At 37.5% G+C, this 14,995-nt stretch overlaps 1 protein-coding gene across 1 annotated transcript in view; it reads right to left on the minus strand.

The window, feature by feature from the left end:
* Nucleotides 1-6,813: 6,813 nt before the first annotated feature.
* LOC103196222 (zinc finger protein 782-like) overlaps nucleotides 6,814-14,995 on the minus strand; it is a 15,276-nt gene continuing 7,094 nt past the window's right edge. The window contains exons 2-6 of the mRNA XM_042780639.1: nucleotides 13,377-13,503; nucleotides 11,498-11,593; nucleotides 7,438-9,552; nucleotides 6,933-6,996; nucleotides 6,814-6,874 (exon numbers count right to left, since the gene is read on the minus strand). Coding sequence (XP_042636573.1) covers nucleotides 6,814-6,874; nucleotides 6,933-6,996; nucleotides 7,438-9,552; nucleotides 11,498-11,593; nucleotides 13,377-13,503 — 2,463 coding nt within the window. The remainder of the gene's footprint in view (nucleotides 6,875-6,932; nucleotides 6,997-7,437; nucleotides 9,553-11,497; nucleotides 11,594-13,376; nucleotides 13,504-14,995) is intronic.

Here is a 14,995-nt window from a genome sequence, read left to right on the forward strand (position 1 = left end):
CAGAGGAACTCACCCAAACCTGTTAGTTCTATAGGTATTATCTGGTGGCAAATTCTTGATCTAGATTCCTGGCCTCAAGAGACTTTTACAAGTTGAATCTGAAGTTTCTTTTAAAAATTTCCAGAAAAGCATATATAAAAAGCTACATGATAAATTAGCATCCTTGATGAACCTCTGTAAATAATAATGAACAGGCACATTTAAAAAAATTTTTTTTTTTTTTGCTTTGAGATTGACTCTTGAACCAGAGGAAGATGACTGCAGAGAGAATTTTATGTTTCAATAGGAAATTATAGCAAGCTCTTGTGAGTGATCAAATTCTACTTCTGTTGTCTTGAAGCTATTTTAAAAATATATTTTTGTAAACTATAGACAACTAATTTTTTTTTCCTACTTGCAGACTGAACCGGTTATTGTTACATAGTTTATTCTGTTCTCTATGTAATTACCCAAAAGGAAAAGTAGAATTATGAGAAAGACTAAGATTAACTCACTACCATCAAGTTGGGAGCTCTGGTAGCATAGAGGCTAAGGCACTTGACTGCTAACCAGAAGGCTGTCGGTTCAAACCCACCAGCCACTCCTCAGAAGGAAGGTTGGGCAATCCTACTTCCGTAGTGATACTGCCTCGGAAACCCAAGGAGGGGTCGCTATGAGTCAGGGCCGACTCGACAGCACATAACAACAACAACAACCATCAAGTTGATTCCAATTCATAGAGACCCCCGAGTTTCCAAGGCTGTAAATCTTTACAGAAGCAGACTGCCCCATCTTTCTTCCCTGGAGTAGCTGGTGGGTTTGAACCACTGACCTTCTGGTTAACAGCCAAATGCCTTAACCACTATATCACCAGACTTTCTTGTTAATAATCTAGGTGGTGCTATATCCTTTCTCTCTACTGAAGTAGTACAGATGAAGATAATTATGTTACAAAAATAGTTTAGCTCTTGATTACTTACTTGCTTCCTAAGGAGTTTGTGCTCTTGTAAAAACAAATTTTTGTGTATATATTGATAACTAAGCTGACTCGACGGCACACAACAACAACAACAACAAAGCAGAAATATATCGATACAGTTTTAGCTGAAATTCACGCTAGAGATGCAATGCATACTGTAAATGCTGCACTTCCATCTTCTTGAGATTTGTTTCCACAATTATGAAATCTGGGTTCATGGCCCAGACAATCTCTTCAGAACACTGGCTTATCCATTCTCCTAATTTTGATCGTTAAATTATTATTTAGCTACTAAGATGTTTGGCTTCTGGGCTCTTAAAAGCTCATGAGGAGCCATCTAAGCTGAAGGAAGTGGTCTTTTCCCAACTGGAGTAACAATAAAGAAGATAAGGAACCAACAGAAATGGCATGAGTTATGGTAGCTCAGAAAGTGATATTTACAATTACTAAAACTGGAAGAACTTAGATGGTACACAGTCAACACTTAAGTTGATCAAAATTCTAATTGAATCAGGATTAAGATGGGGGAGATGCTAAAGGAAAAAATTAGTAACTGACATCTTACTTTGATTTTAATGGGTTCTTCTTACCCACGAGACCAAAAATTAACTGTAAAAGCCTGATCCAAACTGCAAAAGTGTTTCTTTTCCCCACCAGAAACTACTGTGCAGCACTGCCACATGAAGATCACCAAGGAAACAAGCTGAAGACACACAACCTTCTTCCAGAGCCAATAGACAGAAAGCCTTCCCCTAGAGCTGGCACCCTGAATTTCAACTTCTAGCCTCTTAAACTGAGAAAATAAATGTAGATTCATTAATGCCACCCACTTGTGATACTTCTGTTACAGCAGCATAAAGAAAGTAAAATAGCTCTCCACCTGGCTAATTCTCCTATTAGCTGGACTAGCTGCACTCTACCAGTCCTCAACCTAATGCTTTTCACCTCCCTGTCAGCCTGGGATTTATTCAGACAAGCCATCACATCCTCCCCTGGGAACCAGAGGATACCACACCCTATTATTACTATATAACTTGCCTTGACAGCCACTTCTGATTCAGTATGCTCCTAAGTGCAACCTTTATGTGGCCCTGCATGGCATGCATTTTCCTCTTCCCAACTGTGAATATGTGACTAATAAACTGAGACCACCTCATCTGTCCAGTGTTGGATGTTGGATGTTCTGCCCTCCTATTACAATAGGGGGAACCATTATACAGTATTAATGAACTAATGGAATGTATTATTCAACTAATTGGCTGCTTTGCAATTTTTCACTGCCTCAAAGGCTAGACCACTTTTATGTACACTTATCAGTATGTATGAATTATAAGCATCATCTCAATAACCATTCTCAAAGATGCAATTTCCTTAGCTCCCAGCAGGTTGGTGTTATACCTGGTTTCTTATTCCTAAGTTGAGAATAAAGACCACCTACTGAGAAAACCCCAAAACCAAACCCACTGCCATCAAGTTGGTTCTGACTCATAGTGACCTTATAGGGTAGAGTAGTATATGGAGACAACTTGAAGCACCCACTGACGAAGGTCAAAGATAACAGCTTTCAGTATGGATTAGACCTGAACATAAAACAAAAATCCTCACAACTGGCCCAATACATAACATCATGATAAATGGTGAATAAATTGAAGTTGCCAAGAATTTCATTCTCCTTGGATCAACATTCAAAGCCCATGGAAACAGCAGTCAAGAAAACAAACAATGCTTTGGGAAAAGCTGCTGCAAAAGACCTCTTTAAAATTTTAAAAGCAAAGATGTCACTTTGAAGATGAAGGTGTGCCTGCCCCAAGCCATGGTCTTTTCAATCATTTCATTTCCATTACTTATTACCCACAGCCATCAAGTCAATTCCACACTCATAGTGACCCTACAGGACTTCCCAATAGGTTTTCCAAGGCTATAAGTCATTAAGGAAGCAGACCACCTCATATTTCTCCTGAGGAGTAGCAGGTGGATTCAAACAGCTGAACTTCTGATTAGCAGCCAAATGCTTTAAACACTGCCCAAGTTGCGCTCCTTCATTAATCATTAGGGAGGTATGAGAGAAAACTACAGTGAGATACTTCATCCCCACTAAGATGGCTATGATGAAAACAAAAAAATATAAAAGCAATAGATGTTGGTGAGGACATGAAGAAACTGGAACCCTCATCCATTGCTGGTGGGACTACAAAATGGTATGCCTATGTAGAAAAGTTTGATAGCTCCTCAAAAAGTTAAACATGGAACAATGATATGACCCATCAGTTGCAATGCTGGTATATAACTAAAAGAATTGAAAACAGGAATGCAACAGAAACTTGTACACCAATGTTCATTCACAATATTTGGTGGGTTTAAACTGCCCGCTTTCTGGTTAGCAGTCAAATGCCTTAGGCACTACACCACCAGAGCTCCCTCACAATAGCCGAAACCACCTAAATGTCCACCGACAGATAAGTGGATAAAGAAAATGCTGTATTTACATACAGTGTAATATTTCTTGTGAGGATGGTGGTCAGTGTTTTGTTCTGTTGTGCATGCAGTCGCTACGAGTGAGAATCAATTCGATGGCACCTAACAACATAGAAAAAAGAAATCCTGATAAATACTACATGTATGAAGCTTGAAAACATTAGGTTGTGTGAAGGACAAATACTGTATGATCGCACTTATATGCAATAGGCTAATGCATGGAAACCAAAATGTATTAATGGGTGGGAGGAAGGGGGAAAGAGAGAGTCATTGCTTAAGCACTGATTTTCTGTTAATGGTGGTGGAGTAATTTGGAAAGGATAGTAGTGAAGACTGCACATTATGTATGTAATCGGTGTCACTGAATTATATGTGTAAATATTGCTGAACTGACAAATAGCTGTCATGTAGTTTTTTCATCATACACAACTACCATTTTTTAATGTAAATTTAAGAAATGATGATGGTGGTGGTAATTGAAAAAAACATACAACACAAGCCATGTGCTGGGCATTTTTCTATTTGCATTAGATAAATACATTTAAACATTATAGTAACTTTATGATGTGATATGATCCCCAGTTTGCAGGTGGGGATACTAAAGTACTGAGTTTCAATGTCCTATCCAATATTCCACAGGGATCTAGGATTTCAGCTTAGGGAGTCTAGCTGCAAGTACATGTTATCAACCATTATGTTATATCACCAAGACCTGTAAGAAAAAAGAAGACACTATATGACACTCTCGTAAGAGAGCACAAATGTAGATACTGCATGTTACAGATAATTAGAATTTACACAACCCAATATTATAATTTTCCTAGGATGGCCATAGTAAAGTACCACAAAATGAGTAGCTCACAGGAACAGAAGTTCGTCTCAAAGTAAGGAAGGCTAGGACTCTGGCAACGGGGTATCTGCCATGTTGATTCCTCTGACAGCTGTGAGAGAATCTCTTCCAGCCTCTCACCTATCTTCTGGTGATGAAAGGCTACCCTTGACATTACATAATTTCATCTTCACATGACTGTCCTTCTGTTTGTCTGTCTCTTCTCTAAGAACACCACTCATAATGGATTAGGACCTATTCTCTCCAGTTTGCTCTCATGTTAACTTAAACAACATCTTCAAAGACCCTATTTTTAAATAAGGTCACATTCAGAAGTACCAGGGATTAGGACTTCAACATGTTTTGGGGGTTCACAATTCAATCAACATGATCAAGCTATGCAGGCACTTCATTGAAGCATATAAAGAATATGGAGGACACCTTCCATATTAAGACAGACTGGGAAGGACAGGGCAATCCATTTCTGAAAGAACTGGCCACTGCAACCTTATGAATAGTAATGAAACACTGTCTGATATATGGAGGATTGAGATTATTTTCTTACTAAGCACCACTGTCACAGGTGCCCTTAAAAAATTAACCAGGCTCATTCCTTTAATAGCTATGTATGTGACTTGAATATTTTATATACTGTTAAAGGAGCTCTGGTAGCATAGTGGCTAAAGCACTTGACTGCTAACCAGAAGGCTGGCGGTTCAAACCCACCAGCCACTCCTTGGAAGGAAGGTTGAGCAATCCTACTTCTGTAGTGATACTGCCTCGGAAACCCAAGGAGGGGTCGCTATGAGTCGGGGCCGACTCGACGGCACATAACAACAACAACAACAACCAACACTAACTGCATTGCTGACCTGGAAACAATACAAAAGTTTACAGAAAACAGTGTTTGGCTTCTCTGCTAAAGAGACCACTCAGTAGCAATGGCCTTTCCCATACACAAACTCCAGAAGAGAACAGGAAAAAGGGGATGAGAAAAGGCACTTTGAATTTTCCAAGTATTTCCCAAAAATGGTTTATTGGTCAAGAGTTATATGGAAAAGATAAGCTTAAGTCGTAATAGTTATTGAATATAGAGTACATAATTCCTTCTACGACAATGTGGGCGCCATCATCTAACAGTTGTTGGCATGCATGCATACATAGACAAGTACTACAAAGCCCAAGGAATATTCACATATACATTTAATGCTCTAGTTCTTTTAGTGGACTTTTTCCTGATTTTTCAAAAACTGTGTATGAATATTTTGCAGTGTTATTAGAAGTTTTGACATTACATATAAAGAACTTTGATACAACCATCTCTAGATAAATGTTTCTACATACATTTTCCAAACTGATATAGTTCCCTCAGAATACTTTGAAAACTTCCACATATCCAGAATATTCATAATCTTAGTTACCTGATATTTAGTATTGTTTGGTAAGGAATGTCCTGTTTATCTGCTCAAATATTGGACTTCTCCACTGTTATTAATGTATCATTTTTAATGAACAAACCTTTCCTGGAAGTACAGCCAGCATGTTCCTTGGAATGGCCAAGATATTGTCTCCCCTACTTTGGTCATGTTGTAAGAAGGAACCATTCCTTGGAGAAGGATATCATGCATGGTAAAGTAGATGGTCAGAGAAAAGGGGGAAGACCCTCAACAAGATAGACTGATTCAGTGGCTGCAATGATGGGCTCAAGTATAGAAGAGATTGAGAGGGTGGTTGCATGACCAGGCAGTGTTTCGTTCTGCTGTACATAGGGTAGTTATGAGTTGGAGCCGACTTGACAGCACCTAACAATAATGATTTGGATGTGGTCAAGACTTTCTTCCATGTGGTTTTTCTGTTACACACTGAGTGCTGACTTCAAACACAAGCCATACACATATGTTCTATTAACTGAGAGATGACTATATAACTAGTAGAGTAAAATCTGAAAAAAAAACTCAGTAAAAAATAAGTTATTTCCATATTAATAACATTTTACATAGGGAAAACTGTTCCTCAGCTTGGACCCTGGCTTCTTCCATTATGTGTCCTTTCATCTTCTCTTCATGAGTCCCAAGGTCTCCTAGTAATTTATATTCCATTTTAATGAGGAAAAGCACAGAACATGAAGGATTTGAAGAGGTGTCCTTTATGGGACTTATCACAGACTTCCACATTCCACTAGCCAGAAATTAGTGACATATCCCATTTGAAAGAAGTAGCTGTGAAATTTAAATAGTATGAGCTGAGGGAGAATAGAAAATGGGTATTGGTATGAAATTAGTCAATATATGACATTACTAGTGAGGAAATTACCAGTGAGCAAGTCAAGTTGAAAGGTGATCTCTGGTATGGAGGATGCCCCACATCCTTGATCTTCCCAAGATTGATTTTGTGTGTTTTGATACACCATGGTATCCATACCCTCTATATATTTTCTACTGTACTGAGAAAGCTGGCTTCCAGTTAAAAGTCATCACACACATACTGCATTCTAGGTGTCTTCACTGTGATTCCTCTGATGTTCAATGAGTTGTGATTTCTGGCAGAATGCTTACACACATGCATTACTTTCTGAAGGCTGCTGTGCAATGTGAGTTTTCTGATGCTTGCATTCATAGTACTTCCTATATTACCTTCATCAGCTTTCCTTCCTGGGTAGGTAAAAATGGGAGGTTTGACTTTCTGTGGAATGTTGCCCTATATTCATTACATTCATTGGGTTTTTCTCCTGGGTGTTCACTTAGATGCAGTGAGAGGTTATTTCTTGAACAGGAACTTTCCACATAAATCTTATTTATAGGTTTTTCACCTATATGAATTATTTGATCTTTTCTCACCCTGACTCTGGCAGTTTTTCCACATTCACTACATTCAAAGGTTTCTTTTAATGTAGTAAAGAGAGTTGACTTCCAGCTACTACTTCCCATATTCATAACATTTATGACCTATGTAAGTCTGCTGATGATTTCCCAGATATAACTTCTGGCTGAAAGTTTTCAAACATTCACCATGTGTTTAAAGTCTCTCCCATGTGGGAGTTCTCTGATGACTTCTGGGTTAAACACTTTATACATTTCATAGAGTTTTTTTCCTGTGTGTGTTCTCTGATATATAATCTGAAATCTGATTGACAGTGGAAATTTTTCATTACCATTTTAGGGCTTATAATTTGCATGCATTCTTTGATGGACTCTGAGGGTTGACTTAGAGCTTAAAGTTTTCCCACATTTATCACATTTATATGGTTTTTCCCGTGTGTGTGTTTTCTGATGACCTCTAAGGTGTGATTTCTCTCTGAAAGCTCTCCCACATTCATTACATTCATAAGGTTTTTCTCCTGTGTGAATTCTATGATGTCTCATTGCTCTTGATTTTCTGCTAAAAGCTTTTCCACATTCAATACATTCAAAGGGTTTCTCTCCTGTGTGAGTTCTCTGATGCACTGTAAGGTTTGACTTCCAGTGAAAAGATTTCCCACATTTATCACAGATATAGGGTCTCTCACCTGTATGAGATCTCTGATGTTGTGTTAGCTCTGACTTATTCCTGAAACCTTTCCCACATGCATCACATTTACAGGGCTTCTCCCCTGTGTGAATTGTCTGATGAATTCTGATATATGATTTGCAGGTGAAAGATTTCCCACATTCATCACATTTATAAGGTCTCTCCCCTGTGTGAGTTCTCTGATGACCTCTGAGGATTGAGCTCTGGCTGAAACCTTTCCCACATTCATTACATTCATAAGGCTTCTCCCCTGTGTGTGTTCTCTGGTGACTTCTGAGAATTGAGTTTTGGCTGAAACCTTTCCCACATTCATCACATTTATAGGGTTTCTCTCCTGTGTGAGTTCTCTGATGTTTTCTTAGTGCTGATTTATCACTGTAAGTTTTCCCACACTCATTACATTTAAAGGGTTTCTCCCCTGTGTGCATTCTCTGATGTAGAGTGAGGTTTGACTTCCTGCTAAAAGATCTCCCACACGCACCACATACATAAGGTCTCTCACCTGTGTGAGTTCTCTCATGTTTTCTTAGGTCTGACTTATACCTGAAACTTTTCCAACATTCATTACATTTATACGGTTTAACCCCTGTGTGACTTTTCTGATGTTCACTGAAGCGTGACTTCCAGCTGAAGGATTTCCCACACTCTTCACATTTATAAGGCCTCTTACCTGTGTGTGTGCTCTGATGTTTGTTTAGGTATGACTTCTGCTTGAGAGCTTTCCCATGTTCATTGCATTCAAAAGAGTTCTCCCCCAGGTGAGTTTTCTGATGGTTCTTTAGTTCTGAATTTTTCCTGAAAGTTTTCCCACATCCATTACATTCACAGTGTTTTTTCTTGGTGTGAGTTTTTGTATGGAAAATGAAGTATGACATCCTAGAGAAAGATATTCCACATTCTTTGCATTCATAGGGTATTGCCCTTGTATGAATTTTCTGATGGAGTTTTAAGGCTGACTGGTATTTAACAGTTTCTCTACATTTGTTATAAACACAGGATTTTGCTGCTGTGTGAATTTTCTGATGTATAATATGGGCTAAATTATGGTTGAAGCTTTTTCCACATTCAAGTATTTTCACCTCTGTGTGACCTGTCTGATGTCCTCTGAGGTCGGATTTTTTGATAGACATTTTCCTTTCTGGGTCTTTTCTGTGAAGTTGAGTGATACTAATGAAATTATCCCCATTTTTGTTACATTCATTTTCATTAAATTCATATTCATTCTTCTCTTTTGTGTGAATGCTCTGAGATATATCAAGGGTAGATTCACATAAAGTTTTACCAAATTTATTATAAGCATAGGATTTTAGTTTTGTATGGTCACTCTTAGGTGTAATGAAAGCTGCTTTCTCATGGAAGGCTTTTCCATCTTCATTATTCTCAAAAGTTTGCCCAAAAGTCTGCACTGACCAATGATGAACACACTCCTCCTCCTGACTAAATGTTTTCACATTCTGATTGTAAGCTAAACAACTCTCCCCAGTATTCATTCTCTCATTTCTAACAGTGAGACATTTTGCACATGCTTTAAACTCATCATCTTTCTTTCTTGAAGAACTATAATGTGGAACCAATGATATGAAATTCTTGTAAGTAGGCACTGTAGTGTCACATTTACAGGGCATTTTTCTTGAAGTAAATATATCTATGTCCAGTTTACGTGGTTTTCCTGATATTTTCTCTTGCTCAGTGGTCAATATCTTATTGGTGAATAAAACTTGCCACAGATGTTTGTCTTGGTTTCCTAGGCTCTTCTCTAACCAGTCATCAAGTTGGCAGTCTTCTAAAAATTAGAAAATTAAAAATAGCATATGAAGCTAACATTTTTTAATTATTTAAAGTCTCCTAGTGGGTAAAAAAAACAATCAGCTGAAAAACATTATTGTAAAGTAGAAGTCAATAAATAATCTTTGTAATGTCAGGAAAGAAAACATTTTAGGCTTTGCAAGCTACATGGTCCCTGTCTCTAATCTGCTCTGCTGTTGTTGCATGAGAGAAATTTACTATATTTAAAAGAACTGGCATTGCTGAGCTCTAAAAATCTACAGGTAACAACTCAGACATGGCCCAAAGGCTACAGCTTGCCAATCCATTCCAGACTCTCAGCTGTTGTCCATTATATTTGGTATAAACCTACAGAAATAAATCAAGGTCTATTATATTTAATGTGTTTCTATTTCTCCTTATTTACAATTGTTGCTAATGGATCTTGATGATATCTATTTGGTGCACAAAATTTTTATTCTGTCCTTTAAAAATGGTCATTATTTTATACTTATTATTCAAATGACATCTGTTATATATTTGTGTCCCCCAAAAGAATATGCTGAAATATATGCTGAAATCCTAAACTCTAGTGAATGTCACCCTTGTTTGGATATGGGGACTTTCTTTGAAGACAGCAGTTAAGTTCAAGACATCACACTAGAGTTGGATGGTCCTAGTATTTATTCAATGGTATCTTACAAAAGCAGAGATGAGATATGGAAACAGAGCAACACACACAGGGAAGGGTGGCAGGTGAAGATACATCTACAAGCAGCAAAGTAGTGCCAAGGAATGCAGGCAGCCACCAGAGTCTAGGAGAAAGGCATGAAACAGTCCCTCACTCAGACTCAACATGGCCAATATTCTGATTTGGACTTCAAATCTACAGAATTCTGAGGCAGTATTTTCTTGTTTGTTTGTTTAAAACAATCCATTTATGGCATTTTGTTACAGAAGCCCTAGGAAATAAAGACATCTTTTTTTTAATTTGGTATGTTTTGCCTGAATTCAATCTTGAGTAATAGAAAAAAGACCCCTGAATTATTTCTAAGCTTATTGGTTTGTTAATTTACTATTTTATATACTAAGTTTTCCATATAATTTTTAGGTGTATCTCTTTGGTACAATACGATAGCAATACTTCTTATTGGTGTTGTACACTGACAGCTGATATGGCAGATATGTTTGTCTTACTTTATGTTGGAATATGCTGAGCTTTATGGGTCTGATTTTGTTAAGTACATTTTTCTTCCAATAATTAGTATGGTTGTACTTTGCTCTATTAGATACCTTTGTAATTATAAACATCTACTTCATTAATCATTTACTGAGAAAGTATCTGTTGCTATGGGTTGAAAATGGACTTAATGGCACTTAACAACAACAGTAGTTCCATAGTAGATAACCAATGACAACACTATGTTCTCTCTCTCCTTTCCAATTCTTTAACCCCAAATTTGAGTTGCTTTCATGACTTTTTTTTTTTTTTATCATTTTCTATTAAATTTAACTCTATTCTTTGATTTATGGGCTATAAAAATTTTATTTGGGACCTCAGCTTTTGGAGCTTTTAGGAGCTCTGGTGGCATAGTGCCTAAGGCATTTGACTGCTAACCAGAAGGCTGGTGGCTCAAACCCACCAGCTACTCCTCAGAAGGAAGACTGGGCAATCTACTTCCATAGTGATACTGCCTTGGAAACCCAAGGAGGGGTCACTATGAGTCATATCCAACTCGACAGCAGTGAGTTTGGTTTGGTTTGTTGTTGTTTCAGGTTCTGAAGATGAGAAAATCAACATGGTTACACTGCATCATCTAAGTTATACTTTTACTTTCAATATTTTATTGGATCTATTCTTTATAAACTTCCAAATAAAAAGGGTTCTAAAAGCACCTGCTTCTAACTGATCACTGTGGATTCAATTTCTTCTGAACACCTTCTGTTAATATTAATTAACTCACCTGGGTAGCCCCTGTTTAGAAAGTCTTCCTCTGATAAGCATGGATATTTTGCTTGCTCCAGCTTGTAGATCACGTCTGGTTTTGAAAAGCAATGCCCTGAAAATAATCAATGATTTAGGATTTGGATCAGGTAATGGGCTTTGGTACTTATGAATGGGAAAGAAGGTATAGCTTCAGTTGCTGCACATTAAATATAATAATTTGACCCTTTTGGGGATGAAGTGAAAAAGAAATAAATTTCCTTATTCCCTGAATCTCAACCCTAACTAACATTAAATTTTAGTAACAGTCCAAGTATACTGGGTTTTACAAGAGGGTCTACAAGGGACTTACACTTCTAGCCATGATGAAGTATCAGGGACCAATTTACCTTGCCATGTCCAACTGATAACCATACAAAATTAAACAACAGGCAGTGCAGGGCAGGGATTCCTAAGAAAAGAGAAACAAATTAGGTGAGTCCCATGATTGCCATAGCTTACAGCCTGAAGAGTTTCCAGGCCACAGAATAGAAAGAAAGTTAAAGGAGAACCTGACAATCTCAACAGGTTGAGGAACTAGAGCTGGGAGTTTAGGAAGTCCAAGACAACTGAAATTTGTGGGACGAAATCCTGGAGAAGAACTATACTAAGGAAGAGCCAAAGGGATCTGCAGAAAGATCTTCCTGTGAATCTTCCACAGAGTACTAACTCGTTCAACAATGCAAGGAAACCACCAAAAGTTGGTGGAAAAAGCCCCAGAATAGAATAGGCTGAAGGAGCCTTGCAGTCAATGGTTAAATGTTTAGCTGCTAAGGTCAGTGGCTTAAACCCACCAGTGGCTGCACTGAAGAAAAGGCCTGATGATCTTCTCCTATAAACATTATTGCCAGGAAACTATGGGTAAGTTCTACTCTGTCATATAGGGTCACTGTGAGTCAGAATTGACAATAGCACACAACAACAAAGTAGGCTGAAAATTCACCAAATTACACACACGGGTGGGACTAGAATAGAAAAATCTCTTTAACAGTCCAAGAATGCAGTAAAATAACATAATGGGCACTGTCTTATTAAATGGACCTTTAAATTAATCCTAGACTAAAAGCTGATCTGAATCTAACATAACAAAGCTTTAAAACAAATGGTCAAACTAATTCCAAGTAACTTACTTAATATTCCAGAAACAGTACAAAAATATTTTAAAGAATTCAACACATCCACAAACCAACAATTAAAATTCACATCATCCAGCATCCAATCCAAAATTACCTGGTATGCAAAGTAGGTACATATGACCCTCAAACAGGAGAAAAGTTGATCAATAACTTAGTGGACATAACTGTGTTCCACAATTCTTGAACATAAAGATGTGTTCAGTCTTAGCACCCAAGGTCTGTGAATGTGACCTTATTTGAAAATTAGGAGATGTAATGAAGTTAATTAAGATGAGCTCATACTGTATATGGGTATCTAAATGATATCTTTATAAGATATCTAAATTATATCTTTATAAGGAGAGAAAGATATGGAGATGAAGAAAAGCACACAGAAACATATGAAGACAGAAGTAGAAATTGGAGTGATGCACCTATAAACCAAGGAATGCCAAAGACTGCTAGAAATCACCAGAAGCTAGGAATAGACAAGGCAAGTTTCTTCCATAGAATCCTCAGAGGGAACACGGCCTTACCAACACTTTAATTTTGGACTTCTAGTCTCCAGAACTGTAGGAGAATAAATTTCTGTTGTTTTTAGCCACCAGTTGATGATAATTTGTTAAGACATTCTAATAAACCAACACCAATCAAAAGAGAACAGGAAGTAAAACATAGGATAAAAAAGTAGCAGTCAAGGAGGAGAACTGCATTCTACAGAGTTACGTAGCAAAGTCTGCTCACCCACTGAGATGAGGTGGCTGTAGTTCTCCAGCATCACATCTCTATAAAGGATTCTCTGAGCAGGGCTCATGTGCTTCCACTCCTCTTGGGTGAACTCCACAGTCACATCCTTGAATGACACTGATGCCTATAAAAATACATTTTTGATCAGTCTTCAGAAACAGGTGACATGTAAAATACTTCTAGAAACTCATCATGGCTACTGTTGAGAATTTGAAACAAAATATTATGGAGAATTGAGTACTATGGTCCTAAGTTCTTCTTAGACCTTGGAAGTATCACACAATTAGTATAAATATCCTCATGCCCTAATTATTTGTATTTATAGTATTTATAACATATGTACATATACTGTTAGTTAATATATTACTGGATAAAGCTTACCATGTTTTTTAGTTTTATATATATATAAAGTTATTATAAATAAGCTTTCTGTAATCTTCTAGATACCCCACAATGATAAGGACTGTCATGAGCACTTTCTAGGGTACATACAACAAACCCTCTCTCAATAAAGAGGGACCAATAAGGAGATTAATATAAGTCCTGGAGGTATCACACACAACCTGACTTGTATTTCAGAAGCAATGCTCCAGAAGAGTAGAGTGTTTTAAGCAGTTAAAAAGAAGAGACAAATTCAAGAGACGGACACCTATATTAAGGAAATGCAACAGGGATAAAGAACAGGAAACTAATCTTGGAAGAAAAACAAAATTTGGTCATGGATTTATTTATTGGGCAGTTACACAGAAAAAGTACATGAGCAGTTAGATAGATGTTGATGCCATTAATTGAGACTGGAAGAATGGAAGTATGGAGTTGGACAGAAGGTAACCATATGAGCAATCTTGCTTTCCTCTTAGCAGACTGCCCAGTCCTCCTTCCATGGAGCAGCTGGTAGGTTTGAACCATCAACCTTCTGGTTAGCAGTCAAATGCCTTAGGCACTATACCACCAGAGCTGCCTGCTTTGATCTTAGCCATGGAAAATATAGGTGTAATTAATTATCTGTGAGTACATGAGAGAAGTCTAGGATAAAGATAAAAATTAAGGAGACATTAGGCATTTAGATGGTACTAAAGTCATGAAAGTATCCAATGGTTCAGGAAGAACCTATACACTGAGGAGAAAATGACCATGTGCAAAATTCTAGGGAACACCAATATTTAAGAGGCTGGCAGAAGAATAGACTGTGAAAGGTAAAAAGTAATTTTCTAAATGGTAATAAGAAAAACTAGAAAGTAGAGTGTTAAAATAAGAGATGTTTCAACAAACGGATGCCATGTTGAAGGTACTCACTCATGTATATCAAGAAATCTGGAAGACAGCTACTTGGCCAACTGACTGGAAGAGATTCATATCTGTACCCATTCCAAAGAAAGGTGATCCCACAGAATGTGGAAATTATCTAATGATATCATTAATATCATACACAAGTAAAGTCTTGCTGAAGATAATTCCAAAACAATTGCAGCAGTATATTGACAGAGGACTTCCAGAAATGCAAGCTGGATACAGAAGAGGATGTGCGACAAGGGATAACCATTGCTGATGTAAGATGGATCTTAGCTGAAAGCAAAGAATACGAGAAAGATGTCTACTTGTGTTTTACTGACTAT

Source organism: Orycteropus afer, unplaced genomic scaffold (genome assembly GCF_000298275.1).
Source record: "Orycteropus afer afer isolate SDZICR_OR568_19922 unplaced genomic scaffold, OryAfe1.0 scaffold00005, whole genome shotgun sequence".
NCBI lineage: Eukaryota > Metazoa > Chordata > Mammalia > Tubulidentata > Orycteropodidae > Orycteropus > Orycteropus afer.